The sequence below is a fragment of the Triturus cristatus genome, chromosome 1_1 (genome assembly GCF_964204655.1).
Source record: "Triturus cristatus chromosome 1_1, aTriCri1.1, whole genome shotgun sequence".
Taxonomy (NCBI): Eukaryota; Metazoa; Chordata; class Amphibia; order Caudata; family Salamandridae; genus Triturus; species Triturus cristatus.
The window spans coordinates 67,407,016-67,434,963 of NC_140579.1; the positions used below are offsets into that span (position 1 = coordinate 67,407,016).

At 46.1% G+C, this 27,948-nt stretch overlaps 1 protein-coding gene across 2 annotated transcripts in view; it reads right to left on the reverse strand.

Moving 5' to 3' along the window:
• Positions 1-286: 286 nt before the first annotated feature.
• Positions 287-27,948, reverse strand: part of LOC146869431 (E3 ubiquitin-protein ligase TRIM39-like) — a 56,379-nt gene continuing 28,717 nt past the window's right edge. For both annotated transcript variants that reach the window (XM_085599834.1, XM_085599835.1), the window contains 2 exons: positions 13,284-13,336; positions 287-3,870 (listed from right to left, as the gene is read on the reverse strand). In XM_085599834.1, coding sequence (XP_085455960.1) covers positions 3,356-3,870; positions 13,284-13,336 — 568 coding nt within the window. In that variant the 3' untranslated portion in view covers positions 287-3,355. The remainder of the gene's footprint in view (positions 3,871-13,283; positions 13,337-27,948) is intronic.

Below are 27,948 nucleotides of genomic sequence, written 5' to 3' on the forward strand. Positions count from 1 at the left end.
CTCAGCGATAAAAATCCGCGCTAGCCGGCGATAATTATCCTCACGCTAAGTGCGCTTTGCGATAATTATCGCCGGTTGTTGTAAATATGCCCCCAAGCCGGGTAATGGGAGAAAGGTAAGGTCAGAGGAAAAAAACGGAAAAAAACCATCCAATGCAGGAACATAGGTAAAGTCAGAGTATTAAAAACATCCAATGTAGGAACACCAAACAGGTAATGGAATAGTGCTCAAAAAACAATTAACATCGAAAAACATCAACATCGAGTTCAAAACATCAAGACCAATGTGAGTAGGAATAAAGTTTATTTTTTATTTTTTTTATTATTGTCCCAAATTGTAGTCCTTGATCAAGTAGCAAAAATTCAGTCCAACTTCCGTTTCCTTAGAGGGTATTATTAGTGGTGACTTGTGTCCGTGACTACTGTGGGAATAAAGAGGCCATCTTGTGAAACCACCAGTGAAAGTGAAAAGAGAGAGGTACACAAAATGGAGGGGAGCCCTCGGTCAAACAGAAGTGATAGAGACAGTCATACCTCCGTTTCCATGGAGAATTGTATTACGAGTGTCTTGTGAATATGACTATTATGGGATTTAAAAGGCCATCTTGTGAAAAACCACCAGTTACGAGTGGAGAGAGAGGAGAGCACAAAATGGAGGGGAGCCCACAGACCAACAGTAAAATGAGCCGCATAAACGATGAGGCCGTCACCACGTGAAGGAGCAGAGCGAACCCAGCAGAAACAGCGTAGCTGCACACCGGGGGTTGAAGGGGCTGCAAGAAGAGCAGGTCACCCTCCCTGTGCAGGATAAAGTAGCGCAGAGGATTAAGATGCATGCCTGCTGCAAAGAGCATGTCCTTGTGTGTCCAGAGGTTTTCAGGCGACAGTAAAAATGTAAAGGTAACCTCGGCAATTAATGTTTCTGTGAGAGAGAGATCGGAAGTTTTATCCAATGGCTGTTTCCACTCATGTTAAAATAGCGCAGAGGATTAAGGTGCCTGCGGCAAAGAACATTTACTTGTGTGTCTGTAAGTTTTTAAGCAACAATAAAAATGTAAAGTTAACTTTGGCTGATTAATGTTCCTGCAGGAGACAGATCGGAGTTTAATCCAGTGGCTGTTTCCACTCAAGCTAAAGTTTCGTAGAGGATTAAGATGCCTGCTGCAAAGAACATTTACTTGCGTGTTCAGAGGTTTTTCAGGCGACAATGAAAATGTAAAGTTAACCTTGCCAAACAATGTGTCTGCGGGAGAGAGATCGGAGTTTTTTCTAGTGGCTATTTCCACTCATGCTAAAGTAGTGCAGAGAATTAAGATGCCTGCTGCAAAGAACATGTCCTTGTGTGTTCATACGTTTTCAGGCGACAATAAAAATGTAAAGGGAATTTTGGTGATTAATGTTCCTGCTGGAGAGAGATAGGAGTTTTATCTAGAGAGCCTGTTTCCACTCACGCTGAAGTAGCACAGAAGATTAAGATGCCTGTTGCAAAGAACATGTCCTTGTGTGTTCAGAGGTTTTCAGGCGACAATAAAAATGTAAAGTTAACCTTGGCAAATAATGTGTTTCCGGCAGAGAGATCGGAGTTTTATCTAGTGGCTGTTTCCGCTCATTCTGAAGTAGCGCAGAGGAATAAGATGCCTACTGCAAAGAACATGTACTTGTGTGTTCAGAGGTTTTCAGGCACCAATAAAAATGTAAATATAACTTTGGCGATTAATGTTCGTGCTGGAGAGAGATGGGAGTTTTATCTAGTGGCTGTTTCCACTCATGTTAAAGTAGCGCAGAGGATTAAGTTGCCTTCTGCAAAGAACATGTCCTTGTGTGTCTGTAAGTTTTTAGGCAACAATAAAAATGTAATGGTAACTTTGGCAATTAAGGTTCCTGCTGGAGAGAGACATTAGAGTTTTATCTAGTGGCTGTTCCGACTTATGTTAAAGTGACACAGAGGATTAAGAGCCCTGCTGCAAAGAACATGTCCTTGTGTGTCCAGAGGTTGTCAGGCAACAATAAAAATGTAAAGGTAATCTTGGCTATTAATGTTTCTGTGGGAGAGAGATAGGAAGTTTTATCTTGTGGCTGTTTCCACTCATGCTAAAGTAGCACAGAGGATTAAGATGCCTGCTGCAAAGAACATGTCCTTGTGTGGTCTGAGGTTTTCAGGCAACAATAAAAATGTAAAGTTAACTTTGGACATTAATGTTCCTGCAGGAGACAGATCAGAGTTTTATCCAATAGCTGTTTCCACTTATGCTAAAGTTTTGCGGAGGATTAAGATGCCTGCTGCAAAGAACATTTCCTTGTGAGTTCAGAGGATTTCAGGCGACAATAAAAATGTAAATGTATCTTTGGCGATTAAGGTTCCTGCGGGAGAGAGAAGGAAGTTGTATCTAGTGGCTGTATCCTTGAAGGAGTATGTGGAGAGGTGTGGAGTCTACAGTGGAACTAGATTTAACTTTACTAAAAAGTGTTGAAAGAGTTTATCTGGTAATGGGAGGTCGCGTTTGTGAGGCAAACGGTGGGTGAGTCCAGAGTCTTTTTTTGGGGGGTAGAATTTGGTGTATTTATTGTACTTTATGGGGAACAGTAAAGTTCAGGGATTTAAAAAAAAAGTTGCTAGATCATTGCAATGAGTGACTGTGTGTTCTGGGAAATTGCCGCCAATCAATGTGGTTAGGGTTTTAACAATTTGGAAACACAAACACTAAACATAAGAGTTAACGACAGGCCGGTAGTTTCGTTGTTTTCATTCGATATTTTACTATTATAAACATGTTAGATTGGTCCATGGGGCCATGCATATTACATTTACCCTTATTGCCCTTTCAATAAATTGTAGACAAGCATTATTAATCTAATTACAATTGGGGATTTTTGTTGTAAAGATGCATCTGCCACCCGCATGCACCCCAGCACACTACCCACATGCATCCCACCAACACACACCTTATAACAACACACCACACCATGCCACTGCCCCACGTCACTGCACTAGACACCAAGTTTGCAGTACGGAGCACAGCAGCCACACTGCTCTACAACATACGTAAACACTTACAAGCTCCTAAAGGCGAGACCTGCTGGCTATGCCAATGCTTGTTTAATTCTGCAGAGACTTTATGATATGTTACATGCGGTTTGGTGGATGATTCACACGGCAAACATTGTCTGCCCTTGTTTTAAAAATGTACATGGAAAAGAGATACATAGTTTCACGTGAGGCTTCTGGTTGTCATGGCAACAGGCGAGAGGGTCCTTTGGAATGTTGGGGTTTGAAGATCCTTTGGAATGTTGGTGTTTGAAGATTCTTTGGAATGTTGATGTTTGAACTGTAGATGACAGTTGGGGGGGAGGGAGGCTCACACCAGCCTCAGCTCCGTTCCTCCCCAGAGACCGAAGATGGGGAAGAGCCTCTGTGTGAATGGGGCCTGCGGGAAGGAGTAGAGAAGCTCCATGGAGTCAGCATTGTACAGGGACAGCCGCCCCCCCTCGTAGTCCAGATACACCCCCAGCTTCAGGGTCCTCTCACGAGGGGACAGAGGGGTCTGAGGGGAGGAGAGAGCCTTGTACTGACCCTCACACCCCCTCACAGCCCAGACTCCCCCCTCAGGTGACCATGTGATGTCTCCCTTCCTGTTCACAGACTCTGCCGTGACCCCCACACGCCACCGCAGCCCCTCCTGCAGCAGCTGCACCTCCCAGTAATGTCTGCCGGAGGTGAACCCCTCGCTCCCCAGCACACAGGGGAAGTAGGAGGTGAATCTCTTGGGGGGATCTGGCAGGGTCTGTGCTGTGCCCATCCGTCTCACACGTCTCCCCCCCTCAGACAGGAGGAGCCGAGGATGAGCCGTGTCAGGATCCAGAGTCACCATCACTGCAGAGAAGAGATTCACAATTAGAGATTTAATGACACAAAGAAAGGCTGTAATTACTGCTTCTGTTTTACATATGATTAATGTACACCACACCTGGAAGGAGCACACAGCGCTAGAGAGCGTGCGGCACTAGACTGCTCACTACACTAAAGCGAGCGGCACTAGACTGCTCACTACACTAAAGCGCGAGGCACTAGACTGCTCACTACACTAAAGCGCACGGCACTAGACTGCTCACTACACTGAAGCGCTTAGGCACTAGACTGCTCACTACACTAAAGCGCACAGCACTAGACTGCTCACTACACTAAGGTGCACAGCACTAGACTGCTCACTACACTAAAGCGCACAGCACTAGACTGATCACTACATTAAAGCGTGCGCACTAGAGTGCTCACTACCCTAAAGCGCGCGGCACTAGACTGCTCACTACACTAAAGCGTGTGGCACTAGACTGCTCACTGCACTAAAGCGCGCTGCACTAGACTGCTCACTACACTAAAGCGAACAGCACTGGACTGCTCACTCCACTAAAGCGCACAGCACTAGACTGCTCACTACAGTAAAGCGCACGGCACTAGACTGCTCACTACAGTAAAGCGCACGGCACTAGACTGCTCACTACACTAAAGCGTGCGGCACTAGACTGCTCACTAAACTAAAGCACATAGCACTAGACTGATCACTACACTAAAGCGCACGGCACTAGATTGCTCACTACACTAAAGCGCACAGCACTAGACTGCTCACTACACTAAAGCGCACAGCACTAGACTGATCACTACACTAAAGCGCGCGGCACTAGACCGCTCACTACACTAAAGAGTGCGGCCTAGAGTGCTCACTACACTAAAGTGCATATTCATCCAGAGCACACACTACACCGAACAGCACACTGCACTACACAGGACATTCTACTACACACTACACTGCACCACGCAGCATACTACATTGCTCTACCACACATGACGCACACTACAATAGCAGAGAGTAACAGTAACTTGATTAGATGGTACGGAGTGATAGCTACCCCAAGGTTTACTGTACTAGTCAGTACCCTGGATTATATTATACAGAGTGAGAGAGCTCCTAGAAGTCATGCAGTACTAGTCGGTACACTGCATGGTATACAGTACTGTACACTGCATTAGAGGGAACAGAGTGAGAGAGCTACTCTAAGTCATCCTGTACAAGTCAGCACTCTATAATAGATAGTAGAGAGTAACAGAGCTGCTACAAGGAAAACAGTACTAGTCAATCTTGACCCTTCCTATGGCCGTATTCTTGATGAAGGCCAGCCATGGTAGTTTGCTTGCACCCTGTAAGATCAACACTTCGCTCAGCTCTTCCTTGTGTACAGCCAGTTCTGGGGTACCCCACAGACGTCGCCAGAATAAAAGTGGTCTAAGAGCGGCATCGTCTGCAATTGGACTAATCCCAAGGTCCATGTGAAGCGGTGTAAGCGGGGAGCTTGGGGGAAGACCCAACAATTGCCTGGCAAAGGAATTCTCAATTTTCTCTTTAGAGCCAGATGGACGATGACCCCATATATCAACCCCATACAGCGCAGCACCCCTAGCTTGTGCTTTGTAGATTTCCACCACCGGCCCAACAGATATATGGATACAACTTCTGTATACCTTTGTCAGTTCCCCCATTGTCTGGGCCAGCTTTAACTTTGCTTTCTTGATTTTGGCACCCCAGTCCATTTTTTCGGTGAGCGTGATTCCAAGGTATTCAAAGACAGTCACCCTCTCAAGGGGTTTCCCATCTAGGCAAGGATTTGACTGAACACTATTACCTGCATTAAATACCATGCATTTGGTTTTCTGCAAATTGATCTCCAACCCCCTATTTTTGCAAAAAACATAAAAGCTGTCTAAGGCCCTCTGAATTCCCATAGGTGACTTTGAGAGCAGAAGGGGTTCTTCACGGTTCGCCAGCTTAGGGGCATCAATATCCTTCCCAGCAATCAGAGCCTCAACTAGGCCATTAATAAAATGGCAAAAAAAGGGTCGGGACAAGACGCAGCCTTGGCGTACACCTCAGTCTACAGGTATGGGGGCTGTAAGTTCACCATTTTTGCCGTTCCTAATTTGGGCAAAATTGCCTTCATGCAGTCATTTCAGCAGGTGGCAAAGGAAAGGTGGAGCCACAAGTCCAATAAAATAGCCCACAGTTTGTCCCTCGACACCAAGTCAAATGCGGATTTTAGGTCCACAAAAATGAGTTACAGGCTGCCACCCTCTATACACACTGTCTTCCAATGTAATAGTTGTAACCTAAAAATGAGATCTATTGTGGACATCTTTTCTATGAACCCGGCTGAAAGGTTCCCTCCCCGAACTTTCTCACTGGGATTGGGACAAGGAAGTACAATGTGTCCATCGATTTCCCTCATCACCTGCCAGGCCCTCATCCAGTGAGCGGGCGCTGCCCCGTGCTATATTGGTCTATTCTGGAAATGTTTTGTTACGCCAGGCTGTGTATGACCTAACCAGACCTAATGCTGAAAGAAGTTTTGAGGGTTTCTTCTTTTTTGCCAAACCAGATTTCGCACACGCTGCTGTTGAGAGGAGATGGCGGCTTAGACAGTTTATAACCCCTCTCCAGACAGCAGGGGCTGCAGTATTTTTGCAAAATCCAGCTAGGCTGAAAGTTCTCTTTCAGGGTCAGAATTTAAGCTTAAATTCTGAAATCCAAGTCTAGAAGCTACTGGATGATATCTTAGCAGGGGCCATCGGTGGTAAAAAATAAGTGTAACATGTTAGGGAAAGCGCTAGATAGAGGCTGGAAATCCCTCTTTATGGGAGAGCTGTTTTTTTTAATGTTTATTTGATCACTGGTGGGGGAGTGAGAGGGAGGCAGAAGAGGAGTGGTCCAGACGTCCTCACGCAGGCTCATGGTTGAGCCTGATTGCCTAGGTTGTGGCGAGGGGGGGGCAGGGAAAGGGGGGGAATGGGATCCTCAGACGGGTGATAAAAGGGGCTGGTTCAATAGTGTTTTTTGTCACATTTATCACACTTTTCACATCAGATGAAAAGAGTGAGGGATCGGTGTGGTGGGATTGCTGTACAGCGATGTGGTGCCAGAATCTGGTTAATGTTATAAGCCGACATGGGCAGACTTAGAATCGCAACTATCAACATCCGTGGTCTCAATGACATCAAGAAAAGGCAGAGGGTAGCGGTTGGGTTACAAGCGTTTATGGCAAATACTATTTGCCTCCAAGAGACACATATGGAAGGATCACAATTGCATGTATTAAAAACACTGGGGTATAGGGTGGTTAGTGCAACAACGCAGGGGGCCAGGGTTTGAGGCGTTGCTATATTGGCTCAAGGAGGCGGGATCCAATGCACACGGTCATGCTCTGATAAGTTTGGCCGGGGGGCGATTACTGAATGTCAATATAGTGTGGGTAAGAAACTGACACTATGTACAGTATATGGATGTAATAGCGACGATCCTGGTGTACTTGATACTATCTCCAGTGAACTCGCTCATTGGCCTCTTCCACTTACTCTGTGCGGGGGCTATAATATTAACTTACCCAGTGATTGGTCTCTAGAGGCCGGATGGAGCTATACGGGTAGGAAACCAAAAGCGTTTCAGGCATTAAGGAATCTATGCCAGACCCATGGTCTGATCGATTGCTGGCACCTGATAACACCAAACGACCCAGTGTACACTTATTTTTCTGACCCGCATACCACTCATGCTAGACTGGACTACATGTTTCTTTCAAATACGCTGAGCTCGAAATATCAGACCATAACCCGTTGGTCCTCGATTTAGAATTGGAATTATCGAGGCCAAACTTAAGATCATGAACATTTGAGAGATCAATGCTGGTAAATGAGGGATATTGTATACAAATGAGACAATGGATCCCAATGTTCACGGAGGATAATATGGGGAGTACATCAATTGAGGTGGCGTGGGATGCTTTGAAAGCAGGTTTTAGGGGGAAACATTGAGGTATTCCTTAAATCTTAACAAATGCGCCAAGAAAACAATGAAGGCTCTTCAGGATAATTTAGGGGAGGAAGAGGATGGTTTGGTAAGGGCTGAAGGACGGGATCTGGAGGTAGAACGACGACGGGTGGCGATCGCTAAAGCCGCCATCACTGATATTCTGGTGGATAAAGCAATGAGTAAAGCAACAACACAAAAAGAAACAGTTTATGAGTTTAGCGAGCAGATTGGTCACCATTTGGCAGTTCATACCACGCGGTAAATAACATCTAACAGAATCCGAGCAATTAATGACCCTGTGCTAGGGCGGATTACCAACCCAGATTTCATTAGGGCTGCATTTAGGAGGAATTATCAAACATTATATACGGCTGACAATGGGGTGGACCAGATTGATATCAAGGAACATCTCGATTCAGTTCCACTTTCAAAATGTTTAAAAGCATCCAGGAAAGTTTAGACAGCTCGCCTCAGTGGGATGAGACTTTACTAAACATGAACAGCTTGGCAAAAGGGAAGGCGGCTGGCACCGACGGCATTCCGACCGAATCCTATACTACTTTTTCCCGTCAGTTTAAAGGAATTATAAATTAATTATTTGTACATATTTTCAATTGTGGGTGGCCTCCGGGATCAAGGTCTTTGGCTAAAATTGTGGTTATCTTTTACAATTGGGCTCCTAACATTCTATTACCTTGATTAACGGCGACTCTAAAATCTATTCAAAGTTATTGGCCATCCGACTTGCGGCAATAATTCATAAGGTTATCTCGGGGCGCCAACATGGGTTTGTTCCCAGGAGATCTACAATTGACCATGTCCAGAGAGTTATCGCACTATTTGATATCACCAATGTTGCGGGAGTCCCAATGGCTCTTATCCAATTGGATGCAGAAAAAGCTTTTGATAGGGTCTCCTCCCAATATCTATGGACGGCCATGTCTAGAATTGGTATTAGGGATGGTTTTATTCAAGCGGTCAAAACATTATATGTCGAACCATCAGCGGTAGTAATGGTGAACGGTACACTCTGAATTATTTTTTATTTCCCGGGGGACTAGGCAGGGTTGCCCTTGCTCCCCTCTTTTCTTTGCAGTGTGTATTGAACCTTTAATCAGCAATATGGCCACAGAACTGGGTACCTAAGACCTTGGCCTACGCAGACGATATTGTCCTTGTTACATCAGATCCATAATTCTGCCATAAAGGTAATCGAAGATGCGGCTGAGCGCTTCCGGCATATCTCTTGATATGCTCTTGAATCAAGAGACGATGCAGGTTGTGCTTAATGATAAAGTCAAGATGATAGACAATCAGGTAGTCAAAAAGGCCACGTATTATTATAACCTCCAGATTGGATAATGTGGTCAAGGACAATATGGTGCCTCTAATGGAGAACACTAAGAAAGATCTCGCAAGGTTAAATAACCTACATTTTTCCGTAGGGGGTAGGTGTAATGTGATAAAAACGCTCTTTTTCATAAAATTTGTATACCTTTTTAGGGCCATCTGTTTAGAATTCACTCATCAATGGTTTATAGCAATAGAAAATATATTCTCTGGGTTTATAAGGGCATATCCGCGACCTCGCAGAGCCCTTAGGTTTCTCACCCTACCGAGGGACAGGGGGGGTTTGGCTCCCCCGAACCTGAAACTATACTATTGGGCCTCCACACTGATATATAGTCGCGAGCTGCTCATGACGAATGCAGGTTCCTTCTCCGTTTGAACTTATGTTGGGGGGAGAGACGGGAGGATGTTTTTGGTGACAATAATACGACAGTTATTACAAAAAAGTTTGCTTTAAAACTCTTTCTAGTGCCTTTAAAGTATGGAGTGCTATTCGTAGAACCCTGGGAATTGGTAGATTATCTTTTTATACACCTATATCTAATAATTGCAATCTTCCCGAGCTCTTTGGAGATTTGTAAATGGATAAATAGATTAGGGCTGGAATAGATCAGTTTGGCTGTTTTTACTCCCCCTGAAATTAAATAAGAATATAATCTTGATTGGTAGGATTTTTTTAAGTTTCTTCAGATTTGGGATTTTCTCTTACGAAAAGGAAGTGGACGGGCCAAGTTTGAGAGAGTGGAAACCATTGAAAGTATAGTTAAAGATAAAGTAAGTTCTAATGGGGAGATCTACGGTCTTATAAATGCGGCTAGGCCCGATGATTTGGACAAGTGTTCTCAAAGATGGCAGCTGAAATTGGGGGTTTCAGCCAAGATTTTTCTGTATGCGTATGAGATGTCACAATCTATATTAAAGTCCACTGGGCTACAAGCACAATTTTATAAGACCTGGTTTTTTTTATATCATACGCCCGACAGGATAACAGAATGGGGGGCTGAAAAGGGATCATTCAGTCCACGTTGTGCACTTTATAATGCTGATATCATTCACATCTTAGTGTCTTATAACGTATCGCAAAAATGATTCAATGATATATCAGATTTTTTATAGGAGGTGTTAAAAACTGAAATAATATTGTCAAAGGATGTAATATTGTTAGGGATTTCTGAAGCAAATCGAACGGGGAAGGGTCATGAATTCATTTTTATATCTATGGCGGTCTTAAGGATGTGTATTGCTTCCACCTGGCTGGACTCTAGGTCACCTGCTTTTCAACAATGGCTCGCCAGATTATTAGCAACGTGTAGGTGGAAATAGCTATATATAAACGGAAAGGGAGCCGCTTATGCCGAAAAGGCATGACAATATGGGACCTCCTGATTACTTGGATTCAAGGTCGAAGCGGGACATGATCGAGTATATGTATTTATTTTCCCCTGTAGGTTTTTCAGGCTGAATAATAGCGTTTATATTGTAAGAGGAAATCTGCACATTTCACTTTAGGAATGTTTTATCGGCGTCACACAAATTGCGCTTTAACAGGATTGTATCGGATTGATGGATCATTGGGAGTTTATATGTATTTTAAATATGAAATGATGTCATGTATTGCACTGCACTTGCACTTGATTAATTATGTTTGATGCAATTACGTTTTACCTGTCTGAGGTGGGGGCTGGGGGGTCCGGTGAGGGGGTGGATCGACAGGTATTTAAAATAAAATGAATAAAGATTATTTTGAAAAAAATAAAAATAAGGTATTCAGTAAGAGTCAGTACACTGCAGTAGATGATACACAGTAACAGAGCTACTCCAAGGTATACAGTACTACTCAGTACATTGTATTAGATGGTACAGAGTGACAGACCTACCCAAAGGTGTAATGTATTAGTCAGTACACTGAATCGGATGGCACAGAGTGACAGAGCTATTATAAGGTATACTGTACTAGTCCGTACACTCCATTGGATGGTATAAAGTGACAAGGCCACTCCAAGGTATACTGTACTAGTTACCAAACTATTAGGGATAAAGGACTAGTTAGCAAACTGCATTCAATGGCACAGCGTGACAAGGCTGCTCTAAGATATGCAGTACTCATCAGTGCACTGCATTAGATGGTACAGAGTAAGAGGGCTATTAGAAGGGATAAAGGACTAGTCAGTACACTGACAGAGCTAGTAGAAGGTGTACTGTACTAGTAAGTACACTGCATTAGATGGTACAGAGTGAAAAAGACACTCCAAGGTATAAGGTACTAGTCAGTACACTGCATTAGATGGTGTAGAGTGATAGAGCTATTCTAAGTTATTCTGTACTAGACAGTACACCGCCCTAGAAAGCACAGAGTAACAGAGTTACTCCAAGGTATACAGTAGTAGTCAGTACACTGCTTTAGATGGTACAGAGTGACAGAGCTACTCGAAGGTGCACTGTACTAGTCAATACACTGTATTGGATGTTACAGTGTGACAGAGCCGCTCCATGGCATACTGTACTTGTCAGTACTCTATATTAGATGGTACAAGCTAACAGAGCTAACAAAAGGTATAGAGTACTATTCAGTACACTGCATTAGATGGTACAGAGTTCCTTGATAAGAGTCAGTACACTGTATTGGATGTTGCAGTGTGACAGATCTACTCCAAGGTATACAATACTAGTCGATACACTGCAGTGGATGGTACAGTGTGACAGAGCTACTAGAAGGTGTACTGTACTAGTGACTACTCTGTATTATAAGGTACAGAGTTTCAGAGCTACTTAAAGGTATACTGTACTCATGAGTATTAGAAGGTACTGAGTGACAGATCTATTAGAAGGTCTACTGTACTACTCAGTACACTGCATTATAAGGTACAGAGTGACAGAGCTACTCCAAGTTATACTGTACTAGCGAGTCATTGTAGGTGCATGCGCTAGGTCAGTGTAGGTGCATGCGCTAGGTCAGTGTAGGTGCATGCGCTGGGTCAGTGTAGATACATGCAGTAGGTCAGTGTAGGTGCATGCGCTAGGTTACTGTAGGTGTATTCGCTAGGTCAGTGTAGATGCATGTGCTAGGTCAGTGGAGGTGCATGCGCTGGGTCAGTGTAGGGTTATGAACTGGGTCAGTGTAGGTGCATGTGCTAGGTCTGTGTAGATGCTTGCGCTAGGTCAGTGTAGGTGCATGGGCTAGGTCAGTGTAGGTGCATGTGCCAGGTCAGTGTAGTTGCATGCGTTGGGTCCGTGTAGATGCTTGCGCTAGGTTAGTGTAAGTGCATGTGCTAGGTCAGTTTAGATGCATGCGTTGGGTCCGTGTAGATGCCTGCTCTAGGTCTCTGTTGGTGCTAAAACTCTGAGAAATAGAATGTTATGTGGCAAATACCAAATTCTGAGGTAATTTCCCATTCAATAGTCCCAGAATACTGCAGTAACTGAGTTGCTCGCAGTTGTCACGTCTAGCAGTATCATTAATGTGGGTTGTGAAATTACCACATCTGAATTTCCAATAAACTTAGCATGAATGTCCAAGGGGAAGAATGATTTAAACAAAGGAAATGCGTCAGCACGTATACAGAATGGAGATAAGTAGAAATCTGGAAAAGATAAAGTTTAGAGACAAATCAAGTAACTGTACCCTGACGTGAGTGCACGTTACCACTAAATGCCACACAATACCATACCAAACCATACCACCCCATACCATACTGCCATCCCATTCCATCCATTACCACCATACCACACCATCCCATAACACTATACCATATTATACAATGATCTCACTCTATACTACACCCACCATTCCATCATAACATTCCATACCATACCAGCCCACACCATACCATCCAATCCCTTCCCACCATAAAATTCCATAACATACCATACATACCATACCATTCCGTAGCACACCACACCATACCATACCATAGCATACCACACCACACCATACCATACCATAGCCCACCATACCACACCACACCATACCATAGCACACCACACCATACCATAGCACACCACACCATACCATAGCACACCACACCATAGCACACCATTTCCATGAACAGTAATATTCAGAGCTAATTATCGCAATGGTATTTACCTTTATAACTCTTCACCACCACCTCTGGGCACTGAATCTTCACATTATTACACCTGTAATAACACACACATCATCTTTGTATTAAAGAACAATGACAGCTACAGGAACAAAGGATGAACATCACATAGGACCTGTATTTGAAATAAGATTCAGTATTAAGAGCAGCGCCTGCGGGACTAGAGCTCAGTGTGAGTTACTGTTCATACACAACAGTCAAAGCTCTAACGATATCCAAAAGTAGCGTTAACATCTTATGAGAGGATGTGGGTGTTCTATGGCAGATGGCTCAGTGAGACCAGTGTGCTTTATATGATGCTATGGAGTGCCTCGTTGTGGGTTTTCTAGGAGCGGCCGTTGGCTGAGTGAGAGGGGGGCGGTTGAGTAACAGGTTACATCTGCTCCTGGTGGGGTCTCGTGTATATACTTAATAAAAACCTTCCTACCTGAGGTCCACGTGAATTCCTGACAGGACGCACAACACAACATTGTCACATCCAATCCCTGCCAGTGTAAACCTTGTCACCATTCTGTACAACTAAGATATTGAAAAGCCTTAGTGGGATATATAAGAAAGATTTGAACCCAGATGTTAGTAATGAAAAACTGATTGCAAAACAAAAACTCCCATGTCTTACGGAACAGCAGATTTTAGGCCGTAGGGGAAGGATCACAGAGGGAGCGATAAGGGAACAGGTTAGGAGGCTCAGTAAAGGGAAAGTAGCAGCAGGCCCAGACGGGATCACAGAGGGAGAGATAAGGGAATAGGTTTGGAGGCACCGTTAAGGGAAAGCAGCAAGCCCAGAAGGGATTCAAAGAGGGAGAGATAAGGGAACAAGTTAGGAGGAACCATAAAGTGAATGCAGCAGGCCCAGACGGGATCACAGAGGGAGAGATAAGGGAACAGGTTAGGGGCTCAGTAAAGGGAAAGCAGCAGGCCCAGAGGGGATCACAGAGGGAGAGATAAGGAACAGGTTCGGAGGCTCAGTAAAGGGAAAGCAGCAGGCCCAGGCGGGATCACAGAGGGAGAGATAAGGAACAGGCTCGGAATCTCAGTAAAGGGAAAGCAGCAGGCCCAGACGGGATCCCATCTTAGTTGAACTGTGATTACAAAATGATTACAGGAATCTTGGCTAAGAGGTTGTCAGATGTCCTTCCAAAGTTGATCCATTTCGATCAAAAGTGGTTTGTGCCTGGAAGGAAGTTGTATAAATTAACCCATTGACTTATCGGTGCGAATGATATGGCCGAGGCCTCTAATCTCCTGTTGACAATCGCAAGAATCAATGCTGCTAAAGCATTTGATAGGGTTAATTGGGTCTATCTTTGGGAGGTATTGCAGTATTATCGTTTCAGCAGCAATGTTACAGACGTTGTGCAAATGCTATATAAGGTGCCGGCAGCTAAGATTTTGGATGGCGAACTTCCAGCTTCATTTCAGATATCCAGGGGAACTAGGCAGGGGTGTCCTTTGTCACCAATTCTGTTCTATCTATATATTGAGCCGTTTTCCCAGATGATTCGACAGGATTAGACCATTCTTCCCTTTGAAGCTGCAGGGTTACCAACCAGACTAGCACTGCATGCTGATGACAAAGTTCTGTATGCATCGAAACCAGAGCTCTCTGTTCCACAGCTTGAGATGCATGCCAGAGATTTTGGGAGTCTGTCAGAATATCTAATCAATAAGGGGAAGACAGAGATTATGAAATCGGCTAAAGAGAAGGTAGGGCTTCAAACTAGAAACCAGATTAGGAATCCTGGGATCATCGTAATTTAGAGTTTGGAGGAAATACCGGATGTAAACTTAACTAAGGTATCCCATTGTAAATTTTGAAAAAATTGATGCTGATATGACAAATGATACATTCATTTATGTGAACAAGATCTCGTCCTTATTAACAAATTCGCCTGTTGTGAATGCCACATCAACCCAACTCGCAAATACGTAGCCTGGCAAGCACTGAGACCGATGCCCAAGGTTACTGATTGACAGGCCACAGGTGGGGTGGCACGTAGCCGGCAGACAAATGCATGGACGGGAAACCCGAGATCAATCCCACAGATTAGTGAAGCGACACTACAATGGTGAAGGGAGATTGGCCCCAATAAAGCACGCATGGCTGGAGGGGGTACGCAAGCTCCAAAAACACCATAAAGTCAGATGCCACATGAGTTAGGAACATAGAGCAAATCAGAACACTGCACACGCAGTGATCACGTGCTCCCCGTGCCAGACATCTGGACACTTTAACCACTGGCCGCATTTTGTCCATGGAAGGTCGAGGCCCAACTGGATTATCCATAAAAATGTATTTAGGACTCTAGAGGCAGCAACTTACAATTCTCTCCCTACAAGGATCCCCAGAAACATTTCATAGCCTATAATGAATTGTAAATAAGAATGATACAGATCCATTGTAAACTGAGACAGTACTCAGACCCTGTGCCTGTAACTGTTCTCCCGGCCGCTATGTTTAATTAAACAAACTGTTCCTGTTTTGCCAAGCGCCTCTTGTTTTTCAAAGGTATTTCATGTTCAAGCAACACCGTGATATAAATGCTCTCCTTACAAGATGGAGGGAAAATCTGCCCCTCGGTATCTATGGGAGGGTGAACACCATTAAGAAGCTGGTTCTTCCGAAGGTGATTGTCTTGTTTAACACTAAACCACTTCCTTTCCCCAAAAAGCTTTTGCAGAAATTGCAAGGGAGGGTCAGAAGCTTTATATGAGCATCCAAAGGAGCCAGGATCTCATGAAAGAAACTCCGGATGAGACTGGAGCAAGGGAGGGCTGGCTCTCCCGGATTTTCAAGCCAATTGTTATGCTTTCCAGTTCAAGAATTCCCGGCTCTTGGCTGGAGAGCTAGATAATTCTTACATGGGTCAATTGTATAGAGCTATGTTGAATCATTTAGGCCTGAAAACGTATTTTTTTTAAGTTCGGGGACCTGAAGTTTTTAAACAAGGTAGGTTAAAGGTACTCTTAACAGCCCTGAGGGTGAGGGAATCCTTTAGGAAAAGTCTTGTGATAGATTACTATGTGAACCTGGCACCAATTTGGGGCTCTCCTGGAACATCCGAGTGACTTAAGGATAAACTTAGTTACTGTAGGAGAGTAGGATCTGCACTTATGTTGCCCCCACTTTTTTTCTGATGTATACACTGGTTTCTGGCTATAGTCTGGCTGGGTCCCTGCTAATCACGACCCCAGTCTCTCTGTTCTCTCTAAACGACTTGGTGTGCATATTAGGTGCACTAGTGATTGAATACTGTGGTACCTTATGAGCCCCTAGTATATGGTACCTTAGGTACCTAGGGCATAGGTACTTCACAGGCCTACCAGGGGATGCAGCATGTATTATGCCACCCCTGGGAAGCATTCTCCATCTGACACCACAGGCCTGCTACTGCAGCCTGTTTGAGGTAGTGTTAGCACTCCTCACAGAGATATAGGTTTCTATATCTCACCATACACACACATATAAACCTATCAGCCACCCCATGGCAGGCCCTATCAATCCTGAGGGCAGGGTGCATGGCTTACTATGTGAGGGGGTGCCTCTGCCTGAGCAGGGCCCCTCTGCAGCTGGCAGGGTCTATCCCTTGTGGCTGTTTGTGGATGCGGTTAAACCATATACTCTTAAGTGCATTATAACCTTGCGGTAAATGCTAACTTTGGAATGACTGCATCAAAACATGTCGTGTTTGGTGTCAAACAACTTGGAATCATACCCCCACACCAGTAACTGGTTTGGGAGTATGATCCCACCCTTCTAGAGGGGACGACATGTACCCACTGTGGAAACACGGTAGAAATCTGAAAGAGCCTTGGCATCACAAAATGGATGCCACCAGCACAGACACTGTGCTGCCATCCTGCTACTGACCGAAACTCGCAGTGGAGAAGGTCCAACAATAGGCATCCTGTCACAGGGAGGCGTCACCACCTCCCAGACAGGATTTAGTGTATTGGGGCTGGGTGGGTGCACTTCTAGAGTGCTTTGAAGTCCTGCACTGGGTGAGCAGTAGGCTCCTCTGTGCATATGCCAGCTCAAACCGGTTCAGGGGCTACCTGTCCCTGCTCTGGCGTGAAACTGGACAAAGGGAAGTGGGTGTAACCACCCACTCCCCTAACCCTCCCAGAGGAGTGGTCATAGAGCTAGTCCCTCCCCTATCTTCACTATAAGATAGCAAACCTTGCCCATGCAAATCAGATATCCCTGGACGACGCTCTACAAAGAAGAATCCTGGCCCTTCGACGTTCCACTACCTTTGGAAGACAGAAGAATCTCCCTTGGAGTCAAGGAGTGACTCCCCTGCTTGGCAGGCACCAAAACTCTTAATCAATGGATGCACACTTTCCTGCTCCCGCCGGAGTTCAAAGTCCCTGCTGCCCCGGATGCAGATCTTCTGACTTCTCAATGGCCATTGTGAGTCCCCAGCAGAGCTGTGGTGAGTGGACCTCATGAGTGATGAGGAACAGCAATACCCGGGTACCGTGCACTATTGTCGAGTGCAACCCCTTCACAATGTTCTACAAACTTGTGCTTTGGACCATTTGTGGCCCAAGCCTCCAGCAGGTCTTGCAGCGAAAATCAGCGGCCTACCACGTCCCGAGTGACCGTGGGCTCCTGTGAAGCATTTCCTGACGATGCGTCTTTGCGATCCTTTGCCCGTTGGCTAGCGGGTCCCCCGAAGACTTTCTGACCAACTCAAAGGGCTCCCCTGGTTGCTGCAGGCCTGCCCTCACTTACCCTCGCTGGGTAAGTCCATCAGACCTTGCTGTTCTGCACCATTGACTTTCTTCAGTCTACACAAGACTTGCAGTTGCCAAGGATTGTTGGCTCCAATCCAGTTGCCGACACCGCCATCAGCTGCAACTGTTGTGGGACACTCCGAATCCAGCTGTTGGTCATCGTCGATTCCTCCTGGACCTCGTGAGCGAAGAGTCAAAACACCTTCGATGACCTGAAATCACCCGACATCCGTGGTCAGCCATCTTCCTGCCACCGGTCACTGGCAAGTGATCTTGAACACTGTCCCTTCAATTTTCAGGTCTTCAGCAACTTGAATCCACCCTTGGATTCCACCGGACACTTCTTCAGTCGACACAAGCAGCAAGTCTTCTTTGGCCTCCATAGAATACAGCGACGCGACCCGACACCAAAAGACACCTATGCACCCGGCTTCCCTGGGTGAGGTAACTCGTGCACTCCGGTGCCCTAGTGTGTGTTGGCCAGTGGCGGCTGGTGACAATTGAAAGTGGTAGGGCCTAAAAGTTGGGCATGACTTAAGTAGCAAGCGAAGCGAGCAAACTTAATGAACAAACATGGTGTCCAGGAATGTATAAATATTGCTATATAATGAGAACTCATAAAATAAAATAGAAATACTTGAAAAGAGAATAGAATGACATGAATTAATAATAAACCATAAAATAATAATGAATGTCACATGGAATTCACCACAGCACCAAACCGTGTAATCCACCCATGGGGTTAGGGTGGGAGCAGTGCATTGGCAATCAATAGTGTAGCACATACAATAGGATCAGGGCCCAAGATTGTAATGGGTGGGGGGCATTATATCCCAGTTATGTCTGTCCATTACTACCCAGTTGAGGGGAGGGAGGCCAGTTTACCTTTACTACCTTAAGGCTCACATCTTTCTTTCTGTGCAAAGGTGAGCAGCTGATGATACTTCCTCCCTTCTAGAGTTGAGTGCAGACTGCAGAGCTCAGCTCCTGATGGAATAAACTTGTGCAGGCAGAGGCCTGAAACTGAATTTAATGGACTACGCTACTGTTTGCCAGCACACAAACAATCACATTGTCAGAAATGATTTGTCTCGTAGCATATGACATGTAAAGATAAACAAAGCCCCCCTCCTGCCCTCAGAATAGCAGAACCTGCCTAGAAGCACGGAGGGAGGGAGTTTTGGAGAGTGAAGAGGCCAGGGTACACAATCTGGACAGCGTGAGAGAGTCTAGGCATTTGCTCCTCTTACAAATGCTGATGTGAAACCCAACAAAATGCTTTAAACAGCTTTGGAAATTGTGAAACTTGACACCACAGATAAATTTCACGCCAAGCTTAAAACGGCAGTTTGCACAGGCATGCCTTCCATTTGCAATCACTTCAGATAGAGCGCTACATTAAAGTACTCCCGTACTTCGTGACGGTTCTACTCTTATCCTAATACCCATCTTGTAACCTTTTAGACTCTCAGGCATCATCTGTTCTTTCTGTAAATGTAGAAGTTCATGTACTAGAATAAATTCAGCATGTAAAGCCCACGGCGCTCTTTGCCTTCGGAATTTATTAGGCGCTTTCCTGCCCGTCTTTCCCCTACATCTAAATGTTGGAGCCCAGTTAACCAGGGCTCCAGCAGTTCAGTCAAAAATAGACAGATTTCCAAGACTGGCAAAAAACACGCTCTAGATTATATTGTAAATGCGACCCGTACAACTCATTCCGCTGTCTCCGCTTCCATGGATATCTGACTGGCACTGCTGTGGCAGCAGATAAACGCGGCAAGTTCTATTTTTATTTCTTTTGCCCAGCACTCCAGGGCCTAAGACCTGCACGCATTATAAAACACAGCAATGAACCTCCTGGATTGGAAGTAGCCCCTTTGGAAAGAAAGTCAGGAGTGACACCTTGTTTAAATGGATGTGGATCAAAGTGTGGCTGTTATGTTGGCTGAGGCAGCCAAGGGCAGTTGAGATTACAAAGGGTGGGGAGGGACACCGGCAGTTCCTTTCCATCCCATGCTTATTTTATATAGTTCACATGTAGCGCCACATTCTCACTCATTCTCGGTTAAAACACGCACACGACTGGGCACCGTCAGAGTGACCCATACCTTATGTATATGTCATTCGTGCCGTTTGAAAGCTTACCATCTCTCTGCTCTCAGCCCTGAGGTGCGACGCAGCAGAACTCCTCCAGTGGTGGGTGGGTTTGCCAGTCTTCAGTGCTCAACTCTCTCAGCAGAGCTGGTCTTCGGGGCCCTGTGCTGCCCTGAATGACTAGAGCCGCCCCTAGGCCTCACGCAGTACATGGGACACCTCTCACAGCCCGACTCCCGTGTGAATCACAGGCCCAGACAGTGCAACTGCTGCCAGTCTGCAGCAAGGGCCGGCCGCACCAACTAACTGCGCAACGCATATCAGCACACAGGCCTAGGAAGTACACCTGCCACCACCCTCCTTCAAAGCACAGACGTGCAACTGCTCCCACTCAACTTTACAAGCTAGGTACAGATAAATGATGTCAGTCACCTGCACGGTTGAAAAACTGCAAGTATCAGTCACGGGCACAACCACCCACTTTCGGTTTACAGAATGTACCAACTACCAGTAATCCACAGTCGCGGCTCGCGGGGGGAGGGGGGGGGGGGGGTGGGTGTCGCGCACGGGGGAATGAAATATTAAAACAAAAAACTTACCTTACAGCCGGTCCACGCCACCTCTCAGACCTCTGCTCCCCTTGGCGCCTTCACGAACGGCACTGGAGGGGCCTGCCAACCCCTCTCAGCCAATCCTGGCGCTGCCAGCAGCGCCAGGATTGGCTGAGGGCACAGCTTACGCTCCGCCCGCCGCCTGCCCTTTAGGAGACCGAGGGGCTCCTAATGCGCATGCGCAAGCCAGCGCAAACACAAGTACGCATGACTGGGCACGGGTGAAAATTCGCTCACCTTCCCCACTCATGCGCACTTGTGCTGCTGCCTGTTGCCCCTGGTCTGACAATCATGTCAGTCAACATGACGCCGGACCGCCCACCCACTTCAGACTCTGAAGGGGGTGGGCGGTCTGACGTCATGCTGACTGACAAGATTGTCAGTTGGTTCTCCCTCGGCGTCTTTGAATTTAAGTAAACTGATTCAGTTTACTTAAGTTTAGAAACGCCGAGGGACCTACGGGTGGGGGGGCTACGCCCCAACGCCCCCAATGGACGCACCGCCACTGGTGTTGGCCCTAGAAATACTTACCTTGTAAGTAGCTTGCTTGTAGACTTCCTCGAAGTACCCTAGAACTTTAAAAATCAAACCGCGACTTGCACTATTATAATCAATAGGGAACCCGTGACTGTGTTCACACACTGCACGCTTCTCCCGTGGGCCTGTTACTTACCTGCTAACACTGCAGTAGTGAAGCCCCAGCGATTCCCCAGGCCCTAGGTCTTGTCATTCTGCAAGTGGACATACTTATACCACTTTCTTAGTTTATGGTCTGGTACGCCCCTTGGGCTCCAGCCATATTTGTGCTTAATTTATTGAGAAACGTTGACATTTGAATGTGTACCTGGCTTCTAATCTCATAAAGAGATTAGTAGAGTGTGTTTAGAAATAAATACATCTATATTTGATATATATACCTGTGTGGTGTCTTTTCATTTGGTAATTCAATAGATTATAAGGTAAAACAAGCTGCTTCACATTCCTCTGAGACTTAGCCTGAAGGCTGCTCTCCACAGCTACCACTAGGATAGCTTTCTTTAAAAGGTTGTCTTAAACCTATCTACCATAAGAGTCGAATTGGACTGGTGCAAGGTGGCCACTATAACTAGTGACCAGCATATGCCAGGCCAACTTCTCACAGTTACCCTCACCAGTATAGCAATCTTTCCACCTGGGGTAACATGACAAGAGCTCTCTGAACTTTTGAAGCGGGGCTTTCAAAATTTAAATGCCTGCAGCATTGTTCTTGCGGGTCATCACAAACGTAGTCAGAGGTGAGCGGTTCGGTGCAGGAGTATATTCTCGAGTGGGTAAGGGCTAAGTAACAACCTAAAAAAGAGGTTTCCCAGAGGCAACACATGAGAAAATGGGAGTCTCATACCTGCGCTGAGAAAAGGATATTCTGGCGCTGGCCAAAGAGCAATTATTGCGAGTATCTTTAAATCTGTTATACACTCTGATCAAAACAGTACCACTTAAAAAGAATCATTTGTTAATCTTGTCTAAGATCACATTGGAACCATCAAAATATAAGAAGTGCGGTGACACAGAGGCGGATGATATACGCATGTTCGCAGACTGCCCGTTATTGGCCTTCATCTAGGGGTAGGTAAGTCAGGTGTTCCGAGAAATTATTGGCTGCGAAGTTAAGGTAAACCCCTGCCTGATCCGATTTGGGATGGACTTGTGCCCTTACTGGGACGAGTTAAACTCGGATCAGACCTCGCTGATATTTTTTCTGATATCGCTAGCAAGAGAGGAAATCTGTAAGAAATTGATCACTACCAATCCGCCAAAGGTATCAGAATAGGTCAGATCTGTAGAGATGTCAGTAGAATGGATTTGGACCACATGTCGGCCTTAGTAGAGGAAAGATGGCGTCACGTGGAGAGGTGTGGCTCACTGGTTAGAGGCGGCAGACCCGTAAGCAGAGAATCGGCCAGGGACCAGGGTTCAATTCCCGACGCGGCAGGGTCGTGGACCAGGGTCAAAACGGACTTGATAATTCTCGCCTCGGTACCTACTCTAACCAGGAACACACTCGGCAACTCTGGGCATTAAGCTTGCCTCATCTCTACAACGGCCCCCCACAGACGCCGGGGATGCCTGGTTTCACCTTGGAGATACCCAGAAAGGGACCATCTCACAGGGATAGCCAGGACGGGTTCCCCAGCGGTCTACAGCGCCGGGACGCCCCGTTGCTGGGGCAGCTGTGCGCTTTACAAGTCTACAACATTTACATTTACATTTACTTTGTGATATGGCAAAGTAAATCCTAACGTCCTCTGTCTTGCTGAGAAATGGGCCGTTCTCCTTCCTACAAAAGGGGAAAACTATAAGAAATATTCAATAAACACATAGGCTGGACACTCCAGGTGGTGGTGTCTTGGCTCACAGCTTACTTAGCTGGATGGTGATACGAGGACAAAAAATGTAAACCATTCCTCTACAACCTGGATTAGCACACAACCTCTGTTACTGCAAACTCCATCATCGCTGCTCTAGAACTTTGGAGCAGAAACCCCTCTAAAAATATATCCCTGAGTTTACAAGAGGGCTCAGTGAGGTAATTGCTGTTTGACCAGTAAGACACAACTGTGAATTTCAGCAAGACAAACTCATCCTTTCATCCTTGTCGGGTTGTTTCACTGCTCACCATCAAAGTGGAAAATATCTATTTCATGAACAGCAAAAATGAATGACCGAAAGCTGCAGAACTTTGGGAGGTCTCTGCCCACACACCCTCACTACAGAGGCAGACAGGCACACAATCACTGCCACTGTAATCACAGTCATCACTGCTCTAGAACCTTGGAGGGATTAGCACACAACCGCTAACACTGAAATCACCATCATCACTGCTCTAGAATCTTGGTAGGATTAGCACACAACCGCTAACACTGTAATCACAATCACTGCTCTAGAACCTTGAAGGGATTAGCACACAACTGCTAACACTGTAATCATCATCATCACTGCTCTAGAACCTTGATGGGATTAGCACACAACCGCTAACACTGTAATCATCATCATCACTGCTCTAGAACCTTGATGGGATTAGCACACAACCGCTAACACTGTAATCATCATCATCACTGCTCTAGAACCTTGATGGGATTAGCACACAACCGCTAACACTGTAATCATCATCATCACTGCTCTAGAACCTTGGTGGGATTAGCACACAACCGCTAACACTGTAATCATCATCATCACTGCTCTAGAACCTTGATGGGATTAGCACACAACCGCTAACACTGTAATCATCATCATCACTGCTCTAGAACCTTGGTGGGATTAGCACCCAACCGCTAACATTGTAATCATCATCATCACTGCTCTAGAACCTTGAAGGGATTAGCACACAACCGCTAACACTGTAATCATCATCATCACTGCTCTAGAACCTTGGTGGGATTAGCACACAACCGCAAACACTGTAATCACCAACATCACTGCTCTATAACCTTGGTGGGATTGGCACACAACCGCTAACACTGTAATCACAATCACTGCTCTAGAACCTTGAAGGGTTTGGCACACAACCGCTAACACTGTAATCACAGTCATCACCGCTCTAGAACCTTGGAGGGATTAGCACACAACCGCTAACACTGAAATCACCATCACCACCACTCTAGAAGCTTGGAGGGATCAGCACACAACCGCTAACACTGTAATCATCATCATCACTGCTCTAGAACCTAGGTGGAATTTGCACACAACCACTAACACTGTAATCACCATCATCACTGCTCTAGAACCTTGACGGGATTAGCACACAACCGCTAACACTGTAATCACCATCATCACTGCTCTAGAACCTTGGTGGGATTAGCACACAACCACTAACACTGTAATCATCATCATCACTGCTCTAGAACCTTGGTGGGATTAGCACACAATACCTACAACTTTAAACCCCTTCATTGTTGCTCTAGAATCTTGGACCAATAAACACACAATCCCTGACACTGTAAACCCCGTCTTCCCTATTCTAGAACTTTAAATGGGATTAGTGCACCATACTACCTCTGCAGAGAGGAGAAGTCATCTCACTATACGCTGTAATCTCGAGGCACTATTACTTCCTAAAATTCTTCTTTTCATCTTTGGTTCTGGCATCCATAGGATCTATCTGTTCATTTATCCTATGGGGGATCCATAGGATCAGCATTGCCATCATTCTATTAATGGTAGATAAAATTGGGGGGCGTGGCCAACAAGTTAGCCGGGAGGCAGCACTAAAAGAGAGCTCAGCCCAGACACAGGCATAATCCATCCTCCTGCCGCCCCCTTGACTCTGAAAATCTTGAAACTGATCTCCAGATAAGGCGGCGCCAGGAGGCATGGAAATAGCGACACCCAACGCGCTGATACACAACCCGTAGAGAGGCCTATGAGTCACTCCCTCTCTGTCGGCACCCAGGCGGCCTGCCGAAGCTGTGAGGCGGACCTGTGGAGCTGCCGCAAGGAGGTGAACGGAGTGTGGGCGGTAGAGCAAGACAGCCGATACCCCGATAGCGGTGGGAACGGCCTGCTGATAGCACCTGAAGCCTGGGATGGAGCCCCGGCGTGCCTCCGCTCTTGGTGACTGCCTCACCACAGAGAGACGCCCCAACTTGGCAGCTGCATTGATTTACTCCCCTCCTCCTGAGACCGAGTGCGAGAGAGACTGCGACCACTGATCCCCGGGACATTGCAGGCACTCCTACATGCCGTGACGGAGGTGCGCCCTGGTTGATGAATGAAATAACTTTTGTATAGTGCAACGTCCACTCCAAGGAGTATCTTGGCGCTGTATGCGGGGGGGAGAAGGCACCTTCCAGAAGAGAAAAAAACTGGCATAGTCTCAGAGATAGAAGAATGGGGACGGATCCGGTGGTGGTCCTGGTGGACTCATGGTGCTTGAGGTGGAGCTGTTCTGTGGACTCTAGACATCCACCCCCTTGTGCTGTGCAGGGGTAAGGCTGGAGGATATAATAAATGCGGCTGTACACACAAGCGAGAGGCTGCCAGCAATTGTTTAATCGCCCAACCCCGGGATTGTAACACTTGAGGATCGTGCAGAGGAGCGTGAGGGTAAACGGACCGTCAGCCTTGGTAGCGTGTAGGTGAACTGGACTGGACGTGAACCCACACACCTGGTGGCCGGCCCCATTAACTGGTGAGTGGGCTGTGTGACTTGCAACCTGCCATTGGTCTTGGCATTCTCCTCCGGTAGAATTGTCGTAGTTAACTAGTTCTGAACTAGGAGCGTGGCCTCCACAGTCACATGACTGCCTGGCGCCATTCCTGCGCAGGCATCTGAACTCCAGACCGTGGATTTGAATCAGAGCTGTAGGTGATACTAGGAGGTGAGAACTCTGTATCCTCTGTGCTGCTGCACCCCACCCCTACTCCTGGAGTGCCTCACACAGCCTGCCTGTGGGGAATTGGACTGGCAACACTGGTGGCATCCATTCTAGACACACAACAGGGTTGAGGTGTGGGAAGCAACCTCAACTGCAGCGCTTCCGTCAGGAATCCTGGAGATATTGAGGGAGAGAAAGTTGCAGGCCCTCACGGAGTCATGGGTAAGGACAAACTGCGCAGCGGCACCAAGCAAAGATTGACCAGTTCAAGGCACAGAGAGCAGGTACCACCACATCGCAGTCTCTCGGGGGCCCAGATTCTGGCATCAATTGAATCCTCAGAACAAAGCCGAAGCCACGGCCATAGACGTGAACCTCCTCTGCACCGACCTGTGCACGGTAGAGGAGCGATTAGTGGAAACGGAGACACAGGTCAGGGAAGTGCAGGGGGAGATCTGCGCATTGAAGCTGACGGTGGCCGCCCAGGAGATCTGCTTGAGTTGATTGAAGGCCCGGATGGAATATGTGGACGGCCGGTCCCACAGATGTAACTTACGATTAGTGGGATTCCCCGGGGGCGCCGAGGGTAATGTTCCAGAGACCTTCATGGAAGACTGGATCAAGATGGCATGCCCACTATTGTTCGTGGTGGAAAGGGCCCAGAAGTCATTTGCCCCAACGCCCGAACCAGGAGCTCCACCCAGAACTATATTAGGGAAATCTCTCAACTACAGAGACCGGGATGAACTCCTATGAGGGGTTCGGAGCCATGGAGACCCGATATTTGAAAATAGCAGTATACGAATATTCCCAGACTACACAAGAGCTGTCCAATTGCAACGGCAGTCCTTTGGTAGTGTCAAACAAAAGCTAAGCCCCGCCAGACTGAAGGTGCTGCGGGATGGACGTTCTCATATTTTCATAACGCCAGAGAACACTCAGGACTGGCTGGAGGTCCATAGTTCTGAATGTCAGTCTTCGACATCCACGGGATGGGCTCAGGGTTCACTGTGGCACGGAGATGTCCCCTCGGCTCCTCCAAGGAGATAAAGCTGATGTAGACGCCGTTCCAGATCTGCCACAAGAGCGGTGGTGCAATCTGATGGTACACTGGACCTACCAAAACAATGATAGGAGCGAGAAGCAGCCAGTACCTTAGTAGAGGCAGTTACCTCTGCTGCTTCCTCAAACACAGAATCAGATCTTTTGGGGATTCCCGAACACCCGAGCGAGACTCTAATTAAAAATAGTTATTTGTTTGTAAAAAATTGTTTTATTTATTTAATATATATTTCTAGATATTTGTCACATCTATTGAACATTATAATATGTTTCTATTTTTTTTTCTTTCATATTTGTATATATATATTTTATTTGTTTTTTTATATATTTTGTGTTGTTGTTGATATTTTGTTTGTTTTTAATTTTGAACTGACTCCAGTGGGAATATTCATTTTTACCCTTCCCCTATCCAACACTTTCCCTTATTGAAGCACTAACTGGAGTGGGAATAGTCATTTTTACCTCTCCGCTATCCAATACTTTCCCTACTGTTGCACTAACTGGAGTGGGAATGGTAATTTGAACCCCTCTGCTATCTAACACTTTCCCTACTGTTGCCCTCACTGTAGATGGGAATAGTAATTTGTACCCCTCCGCTATCCAACACTTTCCCTACTGTTGCATTCACTGGAGTGGGAATAGTAATTTTTACCCCTCCGCTATCCAACACTTTCCCTACTGTTGCACTCATTGGATTGGGAATAGTAATTTTAATTATTCAGCTATCCATCATTTTCTCTACTGTTGTATTTTTTGTTTTGTGAAATGTACGTTTTAATTATTTTTTT